The sequence below is a fragment of the Buteo buteo genome, chromosome 1 (genome assembly GCF_964188355.1).
Source record: "Buteo buteo chromosome 1, bButBut1.hap1.1, whole genome shotgun sequence".
NCBI lineage: Eukaryota > Metazoa > Chordata > Aves > Accipitriformes > Accipitridae > Buteo > Buteo buteo.
In genome coordinates this window covers 37,397,050-37,410,446 of record NC_134171.1, presented here as the reverse complement: position 1 = coordinate 37,410,446, position 13,397 = coordinate 37,397,050, and the positions used below count along the sequence as shown (strand labels likewise).

The 13,397-nt window shown below is 37.9% G+C and overlaps 1 protein-coding gene across 4 annotated transcripts in view; it reads left to right on the top strand.

Moving 5' to 3' along the window:
* TENM3 (teneurin transmembrane protein 3) overlaps nucleotides 1-13,397 on the top strand; it is a 340,888-nt gene that overhangs the window by 257,288 nt on the left and 70,203 nt on the right. For all 4 annotated transcript variants that reach the window (XM_075028086.1, XM_075028116.1, XM_075028096.1 and 1 more), the window contains 5 exons: nucleotides 72-282; nucleotides 785-886; nucleotides 1,058-1,252; nucleotides 2,567-2,767; nucleotides 5,735-5,920. In XM_075028086.1, coding sequence (XP_074884187.1) covers nucleotides 72-282; nucleotides 785-886; nucleotides 1,058-1,252; nucleotides 2,567-2,767; nucleotides 5,735-5,920 — 895 coding nt within the window. The remainder of the gene's footprint in view (nucleotides 1-71; nucleotides 283-784; nucleotides 887-1,057; nucleotides 1,253-2,566; nucleotides 2,768-5,734; nucleotides 5,921-13,397) is intronic.

The following is a 13,397-nucleotide window of genomic DNA, read 5'->3' as shown; positions in this document are numbered from 1 at the left end:
TGTTGTGGGGAAGCTGGCAGTGCCATGGTCATTCCATGACTTGTTAAGCTCCTGTCTGTTCCTCCCCACAGTATGACTTTGTGGAGCTCCTGGATGGCAGCCGGCTGATTGCAAGGGAGCAACGCAACCTGCTGGAATCGGAGCGAGTGGGGCGGCAGACAAGGTCTGTCAGTCTCCATGAGGCAGGTTTTATACAGTATTTGGATTCTGGCATCTGGCACCTGGCCTTTTATAACGATGGGAAAAATGCGGAGCAGGTGTCTTTTAATACCATAATTATAGGTAAGCATAATCTTCAAAGCTGTTACCAAATGCTAGGCTCCAGTCAGGTTTTTTAGGAATACAGAGATAAGTTTCCATAGTTAAATGATCTGACTTTTTTCACAGGTTTTCCATTCATAGTGTTTCTTCTGCCGCACAGAACAAAATGCAGAATGTCTATTTTAATTACTTGGTCTAAGGCATAAGGAGTGTACCTTCTTGTAAAACAGTGCGTGAAAGGAGGACACTGTTTTGAAGTATTTGTTAAATGGCACAGGGCTGGATTTTAAGTATGGAGCTCATATGGTTTTACCATTATAATTTGAGCCTTTTTATTGGAATGTAGTGTCCTAAGATACTAGAAGCATTGGCAATAGAAAATCACAGCTATTCCTGCTCTTCAAACAAACCAAATGTAAACACTTCTCTCGGAGCGAGAGCGCACTGTCAGTTAGTAGTGGTTCAAATGATAGGTACTTCATGTGGTGGGCGTCTGTGAATTATCCTCCCTTTTTTCCTTTAGAGTCTGTGGTGGAATGCCCCCGAAATTGTCATGGTAACGGTGAATGTGTTTCTGGATCCTGCCATTGTTTTCCTGGGTTTCTGGGCCCTGACTGTTCAAGAGGTAAATCAACCCAATGCTTTTCTCAAGTCAGTTTAAGCGAGCATGAAGACAAATACATCAGGAAAGCAACTGGCATGTGTCTTGCTTCTTAGATGTTCTTCTTTCTAAAGCCCTGAGGTTTTTTTGGTGAAAAACTTGGTTTTAATTTTTCTGCTGTGTTTTATTTCACAGCAGCCTGCCCAGTGCTGTGTAGTGGCAACGGGCAGTACTCCAAAGGACGCTGCCTGTGTTACAGTGGCTGGAAGGGCACTGAGTGTGATGTGCCTACAACTCAGTGCATCGATCCCCAGTGTGGGGGCCGGGGCATTTGCATCATGGGCTCTTGTGCCTGCAACTCCGGATACAAAGGAGAAAACTGCGAAGAAGGTAAATGAGTAAATATTCACCCCATCACCTGCTGTTGTTGGTCAGGTTTCCAGATGGCACATCCAGCTCTATTGATTTTGCTAGATCTAGATCATAGGCACTAATGGTGTCTCTTTAAAAATCATTTTAGAATACTGAAAAACAAGTTTGGGGATCAGTAGTATCAGTGAATTCTACAGAATTATTATACTTCATTTATTCTGAAGTAATCAGTGGGAAAATTTTTAATATGTGATATTTTTATTTTTTCTGGCTAAGGTCAGCTAAGAAGAAAGCACACAAAAAATAGATGTTGGAATACAGGAAGACTTACTGAATTTTCACAGTATAGAATAAATCATTAATGTATTGCATTTGTTAGTGATCTTTTTCACCAACCACATTGTGGAAAGTGCTGATTCAAATGCATCAGAGTGAAAAATGATGCGTCATTTTTGTATTCCAGAGATGTGCATAATAATATTCAATTCTGGTGTACTGCAAAATGCAGTTCATTTTCCATTCTATTTTTTTAGGGAGTAAAAAGCACCATTTTCTTCCTCAATCAAATTGATTTTATTGATCTCCACGTACAAAGTAATGCAATTAAGTCTCTGGAATTAAATTTTCAGACCGTTGACCCTACAAGTGTAACATTTTATTGAGTCAAATTGCTAAATTAAATCTCGTCATCTAAAGCACATGAAAGTGAATTAAGACAGATAGACAGTATGCAACTCATTTATTTCTGAAACAAGTTGAGGGTCCTATACAGCTGTCAAAACTCTGTGGCGGTGGATCAGGTCAGTTGATACCAAGTGCTACAGGGAATCCAACACTTGTGATGCTGTGATTAGGCAGAACAGAGATCAGTTGTCCAAGACCCAAAGCCAATCTCGTAATTCAGAAAAATCAGCAAACCTTGAAAGGTTCTCCATTAACTCAGTGGTAACCTGTAAATGTCTTGATGTCAGTTATGCGCATACATAAATTTCACAATACTAGAAAGTGATGTGGAAGTGAGGTGTTTTTACAAAGAAAATTGCTGCTATGCAATTAGTGATGATAAAGAGTGATCTACCTTGTAGCCAGAGAACGGAGGCTGGCACCAAGATACCTTGGTCCACTCTGTCTTTTCCTCACTCATTGCAGTGAACCAAAGGTGAACTTCTCAGCTTCAACCTACTAATGTTTACTTTTAAGATGAGTGCAATGCTGCCTGTTTCACAAGGTCTTAAAATGTGGATTAAGCCCAAAAGTGCCGTGAGCATCTAGGGGTTGATGACTGTTGTTAGGAATGACAAGCTTAAGCTGACCTTTTTCATCTCCCCACAGCGGATTGCTTGGACCCAGCCTGCTCCAGCCACGGTGTGTGCATCCACGGCGAGTGCCACTGCAACCCAGGCTGGGGTGGCAACAACTGTGAAATCCTGAAGACAATGTGCTCTGACCAGTGCTCTGGCCATGGCACCTACCTTCAGGAGAGTGGTACCTGCACCTGCGACCCCAACTGGACAGGTCCAGATTGTTCCAATGGTAAGGGTTAAAAGCACTTGCATTTTGTAAAATGGTGACATCTTGAATAGCAGCATTTTAATGACATTATTTTGTTAGGACCTGACCTGCTGAGCTGATGGAAATCTTTGAGTTGACTTCAACATGAACTGTGAATTGATTCAAAAGTTCAAAATAATTGATGAAGTTGAAGTATTTGAAAATCAATGTATTTGTTGGTATCTTTTAGCTGCCTTCACCTGGTAACTTCAGGTACTTCACATAAAAGTACAGAACGTTCTTTGTACAATACATGGATCTAAATATTATCTTACCTAATACATCTATTTAGAAACTTAAAACTACACTAGCAAAACCAGACACAGTCACATTTTTAAATCTCTCCAGCTAATTGGAGGTATTTTTCTTGAAAAACAGACAGCACTCAAGTTCGAAGGCAAAGGATATGCAAGAATTAATCCTAAACAGCTTTTGAGAAAGGTTGCAGGCTGCCAGGGTGGAAGGAGTTCATAGGAGTGAAGAAGCAGAGGGGTTTCTTGAAGTCTGAAACTGAGCTTATTAAAACCATAGTCTGAGCTTAGACACAAAAGGAGAAAATGACTGGAGGTGCTATCACAGAGAGCAGAATCTAAATATTTATAAAGTACGATAGAAGCCTTTTGACAAATATGAGTTTTTAGAATATTGTTTGGTAGCCACATATCAAAAGAGAAATCATGTCTGACTGTGAGACATACATTTGTCTAAAACAGTTCATCTAACAACTCAGATGATTTTGTTAATGAAAACTGAACACATGGACTAGCTGGGTTTATGCCAGCTTATGAATAAATATAACTTTTTCATGAGGAACCATCTTTTTAAAACAAATGTACTTCTTGACCAGGATCTGCAATACTCCATAATGGTTTATCCATATGAGAGTGATAGGACAGAGTTCCAAACATTCAAGAAAAAGTGACAGAGAGAAGAAAATGTTGTCTTCTGTTAAATTTGTTTAGAAGAAAAAATTCTTCTCTGAACACTTCTAGCACTAAAAATGTCTATTTCTGAGACACCCTTTCTAGTTCTCAGGCAAAACATGGATCCCCAATTTCTTGACATAGTGTCCTCTACACTATTTTTTGATACTTCAGTTCTGCTCCATCTTTTACTTATGTTTCAAGGAATTATTTGTCATTAAAATATCTCTGATCTTCTCACATATTTCAAAAACGTCAAACTCACAAGAGCTTTGTAAAAATACGCACAGACTATTTGCTGAAGTCATGCAAAATGACCTTCAGAGTGGTACACTAAAAAAGTAAACCTTACCCATGAACATTTTGTTAAGCTACTAGAAGAAGAAAAGAATGAGTTATTTCCATCAGAGGGTTTTATAGGTTTGAAATCAGCAGAGCTTTCCCCTATCTTCATCAGCAGTTTGTCCGTTAATTAGCCCTTCAATTCCACTTCAATTAAATTAACTCTAATTAATAAATTCATTACAAAGATTGACGCACCTTGCTCAAAGCTAGTGTGCTAAAAGCTGATAAACACCTTCATCCTAATGAAAAATTGATTAGATTGAAGAGAAATAAACCTTTCTTTCTTGGAGCTGCGTTGACGTTTTGTGAATCTAAAGTTAATCAAACCATCTCGCATCTCTTAATCAAAAATTTAATTCAAAGTAGATATAAAATGCTGTATAGGAAAAAAAAAAAAGGAGGGGGTAATTACAGCTGTCTTCCTCCATAAAGGTTTTGGGCTGTTTCTTATGGGAAATGTCACAGCTCCTTGATACCATGTTTAATGTTCCACAGCACTTTGAGACAGCAGGCTATACTCTATGGGGGAAGAAAAATGCTGTTGAGTAGGAAATGGGAAGCCTTTCTTGCACTGAAAGCTTCTTTCTTTTGCTGTTGAAAATAATTTCAGTCTTTTATTACTAAACTGTTTGTTGTCTTTTACAAGAGAACAAAAACTAAATACAGTGCTTCTATGAACCGGTACATGGTTACAGCCAGTTGTATGCCAAGGAACTAAAGAAGTCCCTCAGGCTGTATTGTATCTTCTCTTGTTTTTTTGTTGTCTGCTTAGCAGAAGTAAAGTTTGCTGGAGTCTGACTAAATGAATCAAAACTGCAAATGCAAAATCTCACAGTCTAAATTACCATCTTGTATTAGCTGAGACTTAACATGCGTTGTTTGGCCTCTGACTCCCTTTGGCTGTTAACGTATTTTTCAATTATTCTATCAGTTACAAGATCCTGTTACTATATGTAAATGACAAGTTAAATTGCTGTATGTTGATTTATTTTTTTTAACAATCTATTATTTAAACCAGACTGTTCATAGCTGTCGCTGATGAAAATTTACTGAAAGTAAAAGAGAATCATCTTTTATATTTAACAGATGTGTCAGTATGTCAGCATAGTACTAATTTGTCTCACTAAAGCTGATTCTTTATAATGAAAAAATGTGTCAGAAATGGCACATTTTTACTTGAAGGAAAACAGGGAGCAGGGTAGGGAGGGGAAACCTTGTTAAAATGAACTTTCATTAATACTATATTTTCACTCACAACACACAGTGACCTAAGTATATGTTACATTTAGTCACAAGGAGTACAATGTAAGTTCTAGTAGGTCTAAGTGCTATATAATCTAAGATACAAAAGGTTACTCTTAAGACATATGTGATCACAAAATATATGACTGAAAATTACTCAGAGCTAACAGAAGAGCTGTGGATACTTAAGCACCGCTAAGTCTGCTAGATAACTGAGCAAGCATTAGCAGGGTGGTAAAACTTTGTACTCCATATTCTGTTGGGTCCTCCCTGAAAATGCCTTTCACAGTAAATTCCTTTGATTTAATTTGCAAAGATTTTGCCTTTCTTATTCTTCACATGTTGAATTAAAATGTAGCGCTGCTAATTAATGCATACCCTCTCTCTCCCATCTGTACTCTCTGCCTCCTTTTCTCCCTCTCTCTCCCCTTGAATCCAGAAATCTGTTCAGTGGACTGTGGCACACACGGTGTGTGCATGGGTGGCACGTGTCGCTGTGAGGAAGGCTGGACGGGTGCAGCCTGCAACCAGAGAGCCTGCCATCCCCGCTGCGCGGAGCATGGCACCTGTAAAGACGGGAAGTGTGAATGTAGCCAGGGATGGAATGGAGAGCACTGTACCATTGGTAGGCTGGCTATGCTTTACACTGTCTTCGCGGCAAAATTCAAACAGCTGGCGCTGCTGGCCATGTCTGAATAAGAAGCGTATTACTTTGAAGCTTGTTTCTTCAAACAGAATATTTGCACGTTAGTCTGTGTAAAGGAGTTGATATTTTAAGAAAGGAAATGGTTATATAATGGCTCATCAGTTCTTCATACCTAGTTTGCCATGAAAAGGAGGTGGAAGAATTTCCTTTTCAATCTTTCCCCTTTAACAGCCTTTTGCTGAGGGGGAGCTTACTTTTATTTTAAACTGTAAATATATTATTCGACTTGTGCTTTTCTATTTCTATGTGATAGCTTTATGTCTTTTGGAAATGAAGCTTCCTATTGTTTTTCTTTTTTTTTCTTTTATGGAGAAGAAGCTGTAAAAAGTGACTTGCCTACACAAAAATGTCATTTCCACCTTGTAATAAATGAGATCTAGCTGTCCAAAATTATCTTCTTGTCAATATAATGCTCTATTTTAGAATTATATCAAATTTCTTACATGTAAATAATGTAATAGCAGTTTAATACAGCTGATTGAGAAGAAGCCATCCTTATTACAGCTTCTGTGTTTCTGTAATCAAGTCAGTTCTAGCACCTGGAAACCTTTGGAAATTACTGTGCCTTTATCAGTGGAGCTTTTCTTACTCAGTTATTTACAGTCTGTATGTCCCATATGTAGCAGGATATCCCTTTCCACTGCACAGGGCTTGACAGTGAGCTAGCATGAGAAATTATGCATGTAAATAATGGGACTGAGAAAAAGTGGAGGAGGAGTTGCCAAAATGTTTATCATTTTTATATTGATTTTGTATAGCTGTAGTGCTAAGAAATTCCCTTCCACACTAATCTACCTTTATGCAAGACACTGCAGGTCTATAACAGAGGAGGAGGGTCCTATCCAAGCAATTTTTGTCTTGGCATAACCACACAGAGAAACTATTGCGTGACAACAGGTAGGGAGCACAGACAAAGGAATTGGCAATGGTCTAACTGTAAGAGATGACTAGCTTGTACTTAGGTGTGTGGGGAGCATTGCACAAAGTTCAGCAAAGACTGTGACAGGAGTAACAATGTGGCTCTGCAGGTATTTATAGGGCACATCTCCCAAGTGCAAGAAGCATCATGGCTGAGCAATTAAAGGTGGATTGAATAGACAACGAAAGAGGTAGCTACAGGTCAAACAAAGACAAGAGTAACACTGAATGATGGGGAAATCCCAGATAATCCGAATAGTCAAAAAAAATGCCAGTAAGTAAAAAAACCTGCTAGTTTTATGCTTAGAGCAATGGAGGAGGGTCAGTGGAAAGAGGTGATGTAGCCAAAGCAACAGGATAGGACAGTAAGTCTAATAGTGGTAGAGCTGATGGATGTGACTATAGCATGATTTGCTTTTGCCACAAGCTAAAAAGAGGCTGGCGAATTTTAACTTTCATGGGTGTTTTGGAAGGGCTATAACTCCGAATGTGTTATCACAGCTAAGCCATCACTGGGGCCTGAGCATCTAGAAAACAGTAAAACCCAAGCTGTGCTCCCGGGTAGCTTACAGCCTTGACTGAGAGGCTGCATTTGGTGGTCACAGGGAACCGTGGTGTGAGCTTTGAGGGCAGGCAAAATGAGGGCGTTACAGCTGTATTAACTGCTACCCACATCATTGCACCAGGAAGATGGCGCAAAGTTTTATTTTGTAGAAGGGAGTCAGGTGTGAAGTAGTAAGATTGATTTGTGAATTATTTTTTACAGAAATTGCCATTGATTTTTTTTGTTGTTTACTAATGAGATTGCTCGGACATGTGAGGGATGCACCAAGGTGCATCTGCAGAATCCCAGGGAGAATCAGTAGGGTTAACATTTTTGAGGAGCTTCCAGAAAACATGCTGACAAAGAGAGTAGAGAGGTGGGGAGAGAACTGCTTTCTGAACAATAAAATAAAGTAAATCTTTAGAAGTAGGATAAAGCCTTTCCCTTGACCGCTTTAACTTGCCAACGAGCAATTACTCAGCAGATTGCACTGCTGTTGGTCTCACTGACCTTGGCAGCATTTCAAGGGTTGTAGTTATACACAGATGAACTGCTCTTGAACAATTTTTCCAACATATTAAGCACAAACAAGTTTTTCCTCAGCACTGGGCTAGCAGGTCTGTCTTCCCACCTGTTTATTCTTTAAATGGGTGTTTACTTTGTGGCTGCTGCTGTAAAGATAGTTAGGTTTGTTTATATTGCCCTTTCAGCCTCCAAGACAAGTAATGAGGTACAGGCTCTAGCCTGCTGTTACATTTATTTTTCTTAGAGTTGTTTTCTTCAGGAGCCCAGGAGAAACCATGTCATTTTATTGCTCATTTCCAAAAGTATTTCCACTTAGTGGAGTAAAAATTGCTGCCGCCTCAGCTTGGCAGATGAAGAGTCAAATTGCCTTTCTCTCACCTGCCCTAGAGTAGGTAGTAGCTCTTTCTGAGCAATAAATTTCAGAACACAAGGGACATCAGAATGTTTCTATATACAAACCAGTTTTTTATTGTCACCCTCCATTTGAAACCCAGGCATTTTATGCTATCTAAAACTCTCAGCTTGGTAGCAGAATATTTACGTAATTTGTGCTACATCTGTGAAAGACTCCCACTCTCCCTTTATAGGTCTAAAAATAAACAATTGTATCTTTCTTATTTCTAAAAGTCATTAACCATTTAGCTGCAATAGTGTGAAGTATTTTAGAAATGCAGATGTATTTGTTGCAGCTGTTAGCTGGAAGTCACATGAAGTGCAACAGCCTAAATTTACAACTTCTTTGGGAAAGGAATATTCCAAAGAAGTTGTAAATTGTAAGGGCAATGCACTTTGTTCACTTTTTGCGAAAGGAATAGCCCATCAGATCTCTAGCTGGATGCACAAAATGGGGTAGATATGGATGCATTAATCACAGAGGCGCTAACTGGAACATGTACTGAATCATCTAAATCCATAACTCATTTGATCAAATAGATTGTAGTATTTTTGTGAAGCATGAATGGCATTTAAATAGTAAAAATGTTTTGCACCTCAGCTAACAATTTTTACGTATTTCTAGATGTTGACTATCTGTCCAGTCTCATTTTCAGTTAGCCCACTGTTTGTATTGTTAGTTGACATGATAAAGGGTAGAAAGAAGGAAAAAACAAACCTGTCTCCTTAATTTAAAACAAGGTAGTCCTTAGTTTTATTCCTCTCTAACATCTTTTAAACCCTAGATTGCTTCTTGAGTTACACTGATTTTTATGTATTCTTCAAGATACTCAAATGGGAATTTGGTGAAAGGAAATTCTAACTGATCTGAACTTCCAGAAACTGTTGGGGTTTTTTTTATTTCTGTGCTTCAGGACATTGAGAAGCAAAATCATAGGTGATTGTAAAGGTTTGCTTTTTTTGTTGTTGTTCAGAAAAAATGTAGACATCTGCTTACCTGGGTTAAGCATCAGCGTTTCCCTAAGGCTGAGGATGGAATTGGGAAATAATATACATACATGTTTTATATACTTTTGATTTGTGTGAGAGAACAGAAAAGACTAAATAAAGCAGGTTTTTTTTCTTTTTTGAAGCAATGTGTATAGTAAGGTGGGCAAGATTGTTTTGACTAATGCAGTAAACCTGATGTGTGTTGCTGATATACACTGTTCCATTATGCATCTCTGGCACAGGGTAGCTCCAACTTCAGTAACGCACCTGATGTGGGCCACACTTGTGAGTCATTGCCTGTTCTCTGACCACACACACACACACCTTCCAAAGATTTATATCAAAGATGTTCAGCAGATAGCTACATGCTCAGTGTTGTGATGAAATTAATCTAATAAGAATTAACAAAATACAAGATTAATTGCTATTGTTTAACTTCTTACAGGTTTGAACTAAATACTGGCAATGTATGTTTCAAATACTAAACAATTTAAGGCATCTAAATTGCTTACTGTCTTTTCCCTCCTGAGAATTGTAATGTTTTACCATTTCCTGCCTCTCAATGAGAACAGGTTAAATCAACAGTTTTCTGCAAAGCTATGGAAAATCACCTGTCAATTGTTTATTTGGTCTGGGAGTGACATTCATGGGTCTAAGGTGAACATCCATATATTATTTTGTGAAGCTCAACCTGCATCTCAATGTGATACAAGATCGCACATGCACAGCTGGTGCCCAGGTGATAGCCTGGATGAAAATTTGCTCTGTAATTAAGTTTTCATAACACAGTTGTGCTAAAATATGTTTTTGTTTCTTTTCTGTCCTGGCTTGCAATGAGTTCAGTGACCCTCTCCAGTCTGAGTAGTTGTTTTGTGAGATTGGAACAGATATTATTTCAGAAAGTCTATTATTTTTTGTGATATAACTGGCTTGTACCATGAGTAAATTAAGTAACTGTCATAGGAAGCCCATAAATATGAATGCTTTTCCAGCTGCTTTTCCATTAAACTCTGTTAGCTGAACAAAATTAGTAAATAATTATGTTGGTGGGGAATCTGCTATATCCATGTGCTGTGTAACATCTCAGTTTTACAATGCAGTTTAATTTTTTCTATAGACCAAATTAGTTTTAGAGTAATCTAAATTGCAAATTGGCCAATTTGCATTAAAACTATGCCTTCTTGTTCAGATTTGTCAACACCTCTTTTTTAAAGTCTTTAACATTAAGCATGGGTGGGTAAGACCATCTGTTTATGGAGCTTGCCTGCAGCACCATTACTTAACACATGAGACAGGTTACAGCTGTTTAATTGTTATCGTGTTGAACGATTATCTTTCAGTCCAAAATTAATATTTATCTATGTATGTGTGGAAAGCATGTTGTTAAACATAAGTGATCTAAATGTGGATTAATGTCATTAAGCATTCATCTTAATCCCTCAGGACAGCTAAAGTTAGCATCGTGGTACTTCCATGCTGCTTTTGAGTGCTGCGTGAGGCTACTTTACCTGGTACACAGAACTGAAATTCGAATCCAGTGGTGGTCCGCTGTAGAAGTGTACAGCTTGTAATGTGTTCATATTCCAGTGAGAATTGGGATCTAATTGGTTTATCTTCTAAGAATTTCCCCTAAACTTTAGTTGAGAAAAAAATAACAAGGGACAGTGAAGCATTTATTTTAACCTTTTTCTTTGCTTGAAAACACACTAACATGATATTCAAACCAATCAAACCAAAAATAAATTTTCTTCAGCAAGAAATTTCTTGTTTCAGCTATTTTAGCTGTAAAACCAGGAAAGTCATCTGGTTTAGATATTCAGAATTATAAAAACAATAAATAACATCTAGACCACACTCCCATAAGTGTGTTTCTGTTAGTACAGACTCTGTCCTGGTGACTGATTAAAGTAGTTTTCTGACTAGGGACAAACATGAAGGCATTTGTGTGCTGGTTTTCTATGTGACCATAAGCAGTGGAAGCTCAGAAGTACTGCTAGTGTTGAGGAATGCTAAGAAGTAATCTCCTCCACTAAGTTATATGGTCTGCACCTGCTCTCTTCAACACGTGTTTAGCTTAGAGCTCCTTATAATACAGATTTCAAATATGACTACAGGAGAATGACACTTTATCTTTTTATAAGATCAGAGAGCAAGTCAAGGCAAATGTGTTCCTCCTGTTAATCAAAGGAAGTGCTTATAGAAAGCTTGATATGGCTATATATCATTACACTATATATTTTTGAAGTATGGGCTTGACAGAGTAAGTCATGGACCAGTTTGAGGGCTTGATTGATCTCCACATTTGCAGGTTAGAGGGAGGAGCAGCATGGATAACCGGTATTAGGATGACCACCGTCATTTTAGTACTGATGCTAAGTTGCCACGCATGGTTTACTTTTCTCTGAAGTTTAAATTACTGAGAATATTCACATTTCTTAGTGTTTTAATGTGTCAGGTATTTAATGTACCTTAATGCATACATGCCAAGAACACTTCATAAATTTTAAGATTCTTTTGAGATTTTAAAATTTTGATCAGAAGGAAATTTTTGTCCTTCAAATTAGAATAATTACTTCTGTATGAATATATTCTGTAATTATCAAAATTCCTAAATTTATGTTTTTCCTTAGTTTTTAGTTCATGGAATTATACCTCCGTACAAATTTCATCTTAAAAATAAGATTGTATCTGAATGAAGGTATGACCTTTGACATTCAAAGAGTTTATTCTCAGATAAAATCAACCAAAGATTCAAAACCAATTATATCAAATATCAATTAGTTCACCACAACATTGTGAGTAAAATCGTATTTCAAAACACCTGACTACATTGGAGTTAGGATTTCACCACAATTTTTATACCTGTTCCCTCAATACAAAAACTCCGTGAAAAAGAGATTACTACTATATGTTTTTGACCTTTCCTGTGCCTAAAGGGCATGTTATTAATTTGCCAGGCCAAGCCTTGAATATACAAAATATTTGTATGTTTGGTAACTATAAAAATGTTCAATACCAGGTAAATTTAAGATAGTGCATGCATATCTGAAGCTGTGAAAAAAGTAAACTATTGGTCAGGCCTTAACATGTTTCAAAACCAAGCATCTCAAGTACAAATTACCTGTTAGCATACTTTAAATTGCTAATTGGTTGATTTGCATTTAAATCAGGACCACACCCGAAGTTCAAGTTAGGCACATTTTCAGAAAACAGCAGAATCCTCTAAGATGTGAAGAATTTTAAAGCAGGCTGCAAAGCTTACTTGAGCTGAAGTGGCCATAAAGTAAGTGCTTTTGTTCATTGTATAGTTGCATGCTGGTCAGACACATTCTGAAAGTACTTCCAGTCAGGAAGAAAGGTGGAAACAGTAATGCTTCCCGTCCCATTCCATCCCCAATACGTTTTCAAGCCAAATTTATCTTTCATGCAGTTCTTAATGCAAGTGTCAGGTTTTACTGGCATCTGAGACAGGTCTTCGCGAGTTTGTCAGAGGTCTTAGCCTGTACATGTGGGACAGTTTTGAATCCTTAATGGCGTACACCCTTTCTTCTAAATCCTCTTCCAGCTGAATAGATGTTAAATAGGGAACAAGACTGCTCATGAGCTTAGGAGCAGTCCCAAAGTTCCTACGTCTACTATATCCTTAACAGCAACTGAACCTTTTATTCTAAGATGCATGTGGCTTTCCAGTAATAATGATGAGAAATCTTACTTTATAGTAAAATTGGGATGGACTCGAGAACAAAAAAATCTAAAGAGTAGTGGGCTGATGCGCCTTTGTACATAAAGACCCATAAATGGTTGCTGCAAAGAACAGTTGCAGTTTTGGCAAGGGATAAATTGCAGTGAATTCAGGTCTCTCTGCAAACGTATGCAGCAGATATGTCTGCTGCAGGTCTACGTAAACATTGGAGAAGAGTGCAGAAATGATGAAGAAGGTATGATTTCAGGGTGAGGATTATGTTTTGGCCTATGTAGGGAGGAAAACAAAGAAAATTGCCTGAAAATATTATTCCATCCATGTGT